The 9773-nt window shown below is 45.3% G+C and overlaps 1 protein-coding gene across 1 annotated transcript; it reads left to right on the forward strand.

Annotated features, from left to right (window-relative positions):
• Nucleotides 1-3122: 3122 nt before the first annotated feature.
• LOC121855763 lies at nucleotides 3123-4256 on the forward strand (the record flags this gene model as incomplete). The annotated part of the gene is made up of 2 exons (XM_042350877.1): nucleotides 3123-3455; nucleotides 3544-4256. Coding segments are annotated over 2 exons (1046 nt in total), but the record flags the coding sequence as incomplete, so codon positions are not given.
• Nucleotides 4257-9773: the final 5517 nt, after the last annotated feature.

A 9773-nucleotide genomic window follows, 5' to 3' on the forward strand; every position in this document is an offset into this window, starting at 1 on the left:
AATAGGCCGTCCACCACCAGAGAGGGAATTGACAACACTGTTATTTTGATGCTACGACCTTCATCCCCCCTCCCAGTGTTGCCAATTGGATGCAGTACACAATATGCTTAGAGTATTATTATTATTATTGTTATACCAAGCGAGGTAACAATGACATGTATAAATGTTTTCCCTTTGAATAGTAACAATGAAACTCAGAATATATTGCTGACGTCACGAGTAATTCTTAAATGGTGTTTGTGATATATTGTGAGACCATATTGTGAGACCATATTGTGGGACCATATTGTGAGACCATATTGTGAGGCCGTATTGTGAGACCATATTGTGGGACCATATTGTGAGACCATATTGTGGGACCATATTGTGGGACCATATTGTGGGACCATATTGTGGGACCATATTGTGGGACCATATTGTGAGACCATATTGTGAGACCATATTGTGAGACCATATTGTGAGACCATATTGTGGGACCATATTGTGAGACCATATTGTGGGACCATATTGTGAGACCATATTGTGGGACCATATTGTGAGACCATATTGTGAGACCATATTGTGAGACCATATTGTGAGACCATATTGTGAGACCATATTGTGAGACCAAGAGTGACTTCAGATAGCCCAGGAGGACACGTGAGAGTAGTGAGTCCTTGGAGACAATGGAGACCAAGGTGACGAATACGGGAGATTGTCGTCCTCAAAGGGTTAAATCATCGTCCTCAAAGGGTTAAATCATCGTCCTCAAAGGGTTAAATCATCGTCCTCAAAGGGTTAAATCATCGTCCTCAAAGAGTTAAATCATCGTCCTCAAAGGGTTAAATCATCGTCCTCAAAGGGTTAAATCATCGTCCTCAAAGGGTTAAATCATCGTCCTCAAAGGGTTAAATCATCGTCCTCATGACTGTCTGGTGGTGCACAAGAGGGAGGAGAAGGGAGTGGGGGGGGGGGAGGGATGACAGTATCCATAATACACAGGCCAAGGCGAGGCGCTGTTGGGGTCTGGCCAGGAGCGTCGCTAAACCTTCTTTATATAGGTGGGTCACGTAACTTAACTCTGCCGCCTGAAAGCTAAATATGATAGCTTATACCAGTGGTTCATGTGGGGGCTAGTTTATACCAGTGGTTCATGTGGATGCTAGTTTATACCAGTGGTTCATGTGGGTGCTAGTTTATACCAGTGGTTAATGTGGGGCTAGTGTATACCAGTGGTTCCTGTGGGGGCTAGTTTATACCAGTGGTTAATGTGGGGCTAGTGTATACCAGTGGTTCCTGCTGAGGCTAGTTCTGCCAGTGGTTCATGTGGGTGCTGGTTATACCAGTGTGGTTTCATGTGAGGCTAGTTATACCTGTGGTTCCTGTGGGGCTGGTTACACCACCCAGTGGTTCATGTGGGGCCTAGTTTATGAGGTGGTTCCTGTGGGGCTAGTTTATACCAGAGTGGTTCATGTAGAATTCAAGTTTATACCAGTTGTTCCTGTGAGGGGCTAGTTTATACCAGTGGTTCCTGTGGGCTAGTTTACCAGTGGTTCATGTGGGGCTGATTTATGCCAGTGGTTCCTGTGGGGGAACTGGATTTATATCAGTGGTTCTGTAGGGGCTAGTTTATACCAGTGGTTCTATGGGGCTAGTTTATGGTAGTTCCTGTGAGGGGGCTAGTTATACCAGTGGTTCCTGTAGAACTAGTTTATACCAGTGTGGTTCCTGTGAGGGGCTAGTTTATACCAGTGGTTCATGTAGAGAGCTGGATTTATACAATGGATTTCTGTGGGGCTAGTTTATACCAGTGATGGTTCATGTGGGGGAGCTGGTTTATACCAGTGGTTCATGCGAGAACTGGTTATACCATCGGTTCCTGTAGAGGCCTGGTTATACCAGTGGTTCATGTGGGGGCTAGTTTATACCAGTGGTTCCTGTGGGGGCTAGTTTATACCAGTGGTTCATGTGGGGCTAGTTTATACCAGTGGTTCATGTGGGGGCTAGTTTATACCAGTGGTTCATGTGGGGGCTAGTTTATACCAGTGGTTCATGTGGGGCTATGGTACATTTCGGGGGACCTTGGTGGTAATTAAAACCATTTGAGTTCATAATACAGTTAAATAAGGCTTGACCCTCATAGCAGAGTACCAGAGTTTAAACCATATGACCTAATGATAATCTTAATCTGTATGGCAGTATAATAGCACAGCGTTAATGCAGCTTGATCCTGTACTGAAAAGTGACATTGTTGATCATCTACAGTCACTGGGGATAGAATTTCATAAGTATTATCCTGATTTAGAGAGACTGAGGCAACAATTGTGAGGAATCTTTTTTTTTCTGTCAACCTTCGCGTGGATAACATACTAGAGGCGGTGTGAGATGAATTCCTTGAACACCGAAGTGATCTATTTGCCAAAGACACATTCGAAGAGCTTGACTTGAGTTTTGGGTGACAACGGATCGCGGTATCCTGGTGCTTCTGCCATTCTCGTCTGCCTCTCTCTATGAAGCGGGTCTTTCCACGCTGTTAAGCATCACATCGAAACAGAGTAATCGGCTCCACGTGGCAGGTGATCTCCTTTGTCTCCTGACTATAACCTCTACCATGGATACCCCAACAGGTAGGAAAAAAATACAATGTTCGCCAATCCGCTGAGTTTTTAATTAACTTTATACATGCGCGTAAAATTGTTCTTTTTTCACTTATCCACGACTTGGAACCTTTTCATACCGTTTTACTTTGTGACAGTTCTATTACATGTTGTCCTTGTACCGTCTGGCGCCACTAATAATAATAACATATTAAATTCTGTTATCAGTTTGCTCTTGGGGTGAGGGGGTGAAGTGGGAAGGAGGATGGGAGGGACGCAGAGTGGGAAGGGGTGGGGAGGCCAGAGTGGGAAGGGGGATGGGAGGGACGCAGATTGGAAGGGGGTGGGGAGGGGCTCAGAGTGGGAAGGGGGAGGAGGGGCGCAGAGTGGGAGGGGGAGGGAGGGGCTCAGAGTGGGAGGGGTGGGAGGCTCGAGTGGGAGGCGCAGAGTGGGAAGGGGAGGAGGGGGCTCCAGAGTGGGAGGGAGGGAAACATCCAACTGATTGAAAACTCCTCAACACCAGACCGGGTGGGTCCTCAACACCAGACCGGGAAGTGGAGTCCTCAACACAGACCGAGGAGTGGGTCCTCAACACCAGACCAAGAGTGATCCTCAACACCAGACCGGGAAGTGGAGTCCTCAACACCAGACCGGGAAGTGGTCTCCTGAACCAGGTGGAGTCCTCAACACCAGACCGGGAAGTGGAGTCCTCACCACCAGACCGGGAAGTGGAGTCCTCAACCCAGACCGGGAGTGGAGTCCTCAACACCAGACCGGGAGTGGGTCCTCAACACCAGACCGGGAAGTGGGTCCTCAACACCAGACCGGAGTGGGTCCTTAACACAGACCGGGAAGTGGAGTCCTCAACACCAGACCGGAGTGGGTCCTCAACACCAGACAGGGTGGGTCCTCAACACAGACAGAGTGGAGTCCTCAACACCAGACCGAGTGGAGTCCTCAACACCAGACCGGGAGTGGGTCCTCAACACCAGACCGGGAAGTGGAGTCCTCAACACCAGACCGGGAAGTGGAGTCCTCAACACCAGACCGGGAGTGGGTCCTCAACACCAGACCGGGAGTGAGTCCTCAACACCAGACCGGAAGTGGAGTCCTCAACACCAGACCAGGAAGTGGAGTCCTCAACACCAGACAGGGAGTGAGTCCTCAACACCAGACCGGGAAGTGGATCCTCAACACCAGACCGGAGTGGAGTCCTCAACACCGAACCGGGAAGTGGAGTCCTCAACACCAGACCGGAGTGGAGTCCTTAACACCAGACCGGGAAGTGGAGTCCTCAACCCAGACCGGGAAGTGGAGTCCTCAACACCAGACCGGGAAGTGAGTCCTCAACACCAGACCGGGAAGTGGGTCTTAACACCAGACCGGGAAGTGGAGTCCTCAACACAGACAAGTGAGTCCTCAACACCAGACCGAGGGTGGGTCCTCAACACCAGACCGGGAGTGAGTCCTCAACACCAGACCGGGAAGTGGAGTCCTCCAGACCGGGAAGTGGAGTCCTTAACACAGACCGGGAGTGGAGTCTCAACACCAGACCGGGAAGTGGAGTCCTTAACACCAAGGAGTGAGTCCTCAACACCAGACCGAGTGGGTCCAACACCAGACCGGGAAGTGGGTCCTAACACCAGACCGGGAAGTCCTCAACACCAGACCGGGAAGTGACTGGTACCTGATACGGTCTATACTTTACCTGCAACACTGAAAACGATCTTGGATTCTGATTGGCCAACTGTGCTTTGAACTTTGTAATGGAACTTAATACTAAACTTGCGATGAAACGCCAAATATTTTGATAATTTTTGCCCCATCTTGTGTGTGTGTGTGTGTGTGTGTGTGTGTGTGTGTGTGTGTGTGTGTGTGTGTGTGTGTGTGTGTGTGTGTGTGTGCCTCATGAGACTATATACATCTAACTGTATTACTTCCGATTAAAATCTCTCACAATTTTCTTCATTGACAAAGGTTCGTACGATTAACATTTCCCCTATACAAAAAAAAAATTACCATTGGACCATTTAACATCGGCTAAAAAGAAGGAATTAAACTACAAAAATGGAGACGGAATTACACAGAGACTCTACCCTTATTTGCACATTTCATTAGTGCTAAGTAACGGTATCTCGTTAAGGTAATGTCTCAGTGTAATTAGAACTGTTAGCTGGAGATGGCGACAGTCGGTTGGTTCTTTTAGCTGTGATGGAATGAATTTTTTTTTTTAGCTTTGATGGAGAGAATATATTTTGTTTTTTAGCTTGGACTTAGAGAATATCTTAGGTTTAAGTGGGAGAATTTAACTTTGCCAGAGGTAATAGAGAGAAGATAGTTTAGCTTTGGTAGAGAGATTAATTCTAGTATTAGCTCTAAATGCTATAGCTTTTGTATAAATATCATTATGATTGAAATAAATAGCATTTAGTATCTCAGAAAGATAAAGCTAGAATAAACTTGACTTGGCTTACGTGAGATTGAAAGCTAAGACTGTCAACATTTAAGAGTTTACCGACATAAATCCTCTAACGTTAGCAAAGTTCTCTCGTTCATGAACACAAATACATTCGTTTACAGTTGATTAGTTTACCTAGCAAAATGTTCACCCACACACCAAAGAATTACCGTGTGTGGGAAACTAATACCCTGTTGGGAATAAATGCCCCAGCCTGGAAAAAAAAGGAATACCAGACTGTACTAGTTCTATATATTGCTATGTTGTAAACGTCTACCCGCGGCCGATGCTAGTAGACGGATGCTAGTAAATATGTGACGAGTAGATAAAACAATGAAATAAATAGATAAGTATAAACATACGTGAAATTAGATAAACACACACAAAAAATAATTTATGCAGATTATGAGAAAATTTTTTTAAGTTGATAGTTAAATAAGAATATTTTTCGAGAATTTTTTTTTGTAGTAATAATAATAATAATAATAACAAGATAACATTACTATTAAAAATACTACTACTACTACTAATAATAATACCAACACGTATATGATAACTTAAACATAAACAAAAGAATATTATAGAGGAATTAGAATTATCTTACAGGATATATTATTATTAAACCGATATTGTTGTAGGAAGATATACGTAATGTTTTATTGTAGGTGAGATAAAATGGTTTAAGTCGAGCTGATTATGTGGCTTCGATTTACTGAGTAGTCCTCTCTCCCTCTCTCTCTCTCTCTCTCTCTCTCTCTCTCTCTCTCTCTCTCTCTCTCTCTCTCTCTCTCTCTCTCTCTCTCTCTCTCTCTTATATATAGGAGAAATGCCTAGAATGACCGAGAGAGGGGGAGTCAGGGAGAGGGAGGAGAATGAATCAGGGGAGGGAGGGAGAATGGGATTGATGGAAGATAAAGACGAGAGTAAAGGGAGTCACAGGGAGTGGTGAGCGGCGGCCGGCCCCTCCCACCCTGACCACTCTAATATAACACACCTTAATTCACACACCTGAGTACCCCTCGACCCCCCCATCTTACTCACTCCTCATTACTTGAATCCTCCTCCTCCCTCTGTCTCTCACCAATCCCTCCTCCCCCCACCCCTATCTTACTAACTCACTCATTACTTGAATCCTCCTCTCCCCACTGTCTCTCTCAGTCCCTCCCTCCTCCTCCCCCACCCAATGAACTGTCCCCCCTCCACCATGACGCCCCTACCCCCCCTCATCTACCTGGTGGTCCTGCATTAAAGTCGTAAGGTTAATTAATTCATTAAGTCCTACAATAAATTCTCTCAGTCTGGCGAGAGATTAACCTCACCTCTTAACTTATTTCACCCGACTTTTAATTCCTCTAATGTTAACTTAATCTAATCTAACCTACAGTACAATAACTTAATATTATCTGTCATTTAACTTGATTTAACCCAACCAATCAACACGACAACACAGCCAGCAGCCCAGCCCAAGACCCAGCAACAATGACCCAATGCCAACAGCAACCCAACAGCTACAACCTAACCTAACCTAACCTAACCTAATAACAACCCAGCAACCCACCCAACCCTATAACCTCCTAACCTAACTCACAACCTACCTCAACCAACCCCCAAGTAGCGTTAAAGTGTTTAATCATCAGATGAATAAATTTAGACGACTCATCTTCGGGTAATCCAGGTTTTTACTTACGTTTAATTCCCTTTTTTCTAATCACTACTTTTCTCGTGGATTATCTCACACACACACACACACACACACACACACACACACATACACACGCACAAGTAAGCTCATTAAATGGTAACGTGTGAGCCTTTTAGTAACAGATCCCAGCAATGATGACAGATGGGGTGTTCCTGTAAACTGAATAACGATGTAATAGTGAAGATTATTATTATTATTATTAGTAGTAGTAGTAGTAGTAGTAGTAGTAGTAGTAGTAGTATTGTTGTTGTTGTTGTTGTTTGAGAGAGAGACATGGTGGTGGAGGATTTGTCTGTCTTGATTAGCTGTAGCACATCAAAGGAGCTATGTCACTCTTTTTCTCTTTCTCCCTCTTTCTCTTTCTTTCTCTTTCTCCTTTCTCCTCTTTCTCTTTCTTTCTCTTTCTCCCTCTTTCTCTTTCTTTCTCTTTCTCCTTTCTCCTCTTTCTCTTTTCCTTTCTCCTTTCTCTTTCTCTCCTTTCTCCCTCTTTCTCTTTCTCCCTCTTTCTCTCTTTCTTTCCCTTTCTCCTCTTTCTCTTTCTCCTTTCTCCCTCTTTCTCCCTCTTTCCTTTGTCCCTCTTTCTCCTCTTTCTCTCTCCTCTTTCTCTTTCTTTCTCCTTTCTCCCTCTCTCTTTCTCCTTTCTCTTTATCCCTTTCTCCCTTTGTCCCTCTTTCTCCCTCTTTCTCTTTCTCCCTCTTTCTCCTTTGTCCTCTTTCTCTTTCTCCCTCTTTCTTTCTCCCTCTTTCTCCCTCTTTCTCTTTCTCCCTCTTTCTCTTTCTTTCTCCCTTTCTCCCTCTTTCTCTTTCTCCTTTCTCCTCTTTCTCTTTCTCCCTCTTTCTCCCTTTGTCCCTCTTTCTCCCTCTTTCTCTTTCTCCCTCCCTCTTTCTCCCTCTTTCTCCCTCTTTCTCTTTCTCCCTCTTTCTCTTTCTTTTTTCGTTTTCCATTTTGTCCATTTTTCTCTAAGTCTCTTTTTCTTCCTCTGTTTTTCCTCCGGAATCGAATAGGATGATCATCCACCCATGAGACAATGATATGAGTGGTTTACGGTCAATTCGCCCACAAGTCCATTCGCCCACATTTAGAGTTTATTCGGCCACACTTAGGAGTCGGTTCGCCCACACAAGTCAGTTCCCACACTTAGGAGTCGGTTCGCCCACACCTGAAGTCAGTTCGCCCACACTTAGGAGTCGGTTCGCCCACACCTAAGTCAGTTCGCCCACATTTAGGAGTCGGTTCGCCCACACCTGAAGTCAGTTCGCCCACACTTAGGAGTCGGTTCGCCCACACCTGAAGTCAGTTCGCCCACACTTAGGAGTCGGTTCGCCACACCTAAAGTCAGTTCGCCCACTCTTAGGAGTCGGTTCGCCCACCTAAAGTCAGTTCGCCCACACTTAGAAGTCGGTTCGCCCACACCTAAGAGTCAGTTCGCCCACTCTTGAGTCGGTTCGCCCACACCTAAAGTCAGTTCGCCCACACTTAGAAGTCGGTTCGCCCACACCTGAAGTCAGTTCGCCCACACTTTGTCAAGTTCTATTTATGTTTATTTATGTACCAGATAACAATTTAATATATATAAATTAAGTCTCAGGTTGTTTATTCAGTGACTTTCAAATATAAAACCTATATAAAATACACAACCTAAAAAGTTTTAAAATATCAATCATAGAAGTCACATAGAGTGGACTTAGGATATTTGGTCACATATCAGCTGCTGACTGACCCACTGAGATGGACGCAAGCTCTCGGGACTTGGCAAGCTGACTTCTTGTTCCTCAAGTATTCGTCCCAAAGAGCGAAGATTTTTGGCCTGCAACTCCCTATACCTTCTTCGTTGACTCTGTCGGAGCTTCTTTTCTGATACCAGCCTTATATGTACAGGGGTTAGTCTGGCCTCTTTGTGGAGAAGGTTAACAAGCAGATAAAACTGAAGGAGGCATCTTCCGGCAGCACGTTTATTCAGTCTGTTGTGCCATCCTTCAATGTCATTAATGGTACACACACACCGGTTGAAAATACTCCAGCTGGATGGTGGCCATGTGGAGCTGTGGATCATGATCTTGATATATAATTTACCATAGTTTGTAGTAGGGCTGTGATGGCTTGGCGCTGAAGACGTTCGAACATAGGAACTATTTCTCCCTCCGGCAGAAACGGAAGGGCCATCAATTTATGCAGCTACTTTGTGTGTTCCGTCATCATGTGCGTACGCATGTTGCAGACTAAATCCGCTGGAATTTAACAATTACGAAACCTACAGACGGTATTTTCATAGTTTCGAAAACTTTATTGAAGTTCAGTTCTTTACATTAATACATTACTAAACCTAAATAAAACAGGTAACAAAAAAGGGATGGATGAACCGACTCGATAGTGTGGGCGAAATGACTTGTGGGCGAAACGACCGGATTCCATACGAGATATTAGGGTTGTCACCTTCGTTGGTGAACTCTGAGGTGACTAGAGAGGCTGATACGGGACTGGCAGGGTCTTCCACAGATGTTGCACATGTGGGGGGGCTGCATCTAGTGGGAGGGGAGGAGGCAGCGTCTTTCCGACGTTGGCGCTTGTCTGCCTCGGCTTGCAGTCGGGCTAACTCGAAAATATTGAAACCTTTTCGTGTGGTGCTCCTCCGTGTTACGCTGTGGAGTGATCGACTCCCAGGTGAGGGGGTCGATTTGGCACTTTTTAAGGTTTGTCTTAAGACTATCCTTATACCTTTTCAGTTGCCCACGAGCGTTACATTTATTATTCGTTAGGTGACTGTAATGTAGCTGCTTTGGCAGTCTACTGTCGTCCATGCGAGTAACATGGCCAGTCCAACGTAGTTGTTCCTGAATAATGGTAGCTGCCTGCTCCTACAGTTGGTGTCAGCAAGAATACTGGCATTTGTTCTCTTGTCTTCCCAGCGAACTCGGAGGATGGAACATAGACTACGTTGGTGAAAGTTTTCAAGTGCCTTGAGGTGTCTCCTGTATGTGACCCATGTCTCGCTGCCATATAGCAGGGTGGGGAGGACCACTGCTCGATATACGTGCAA

The sequence above is a fragment of the Homarus americanus genome, unplaced genomic scaffold (assembly GCF_018991925.1).
Source record: "Homarus americanus isolate GMGI-L3 unplaced genomic scaffold, GMGI_Hamer_2.0 scaffold30227, whole genome shotgun sequence".
NCBI classification, from domain to species: Eukaryota; Metazoa; Arthropoda; class Malacostraca; order Decapoda; family Nephropidae; genus Homarus; species Homarus americanus.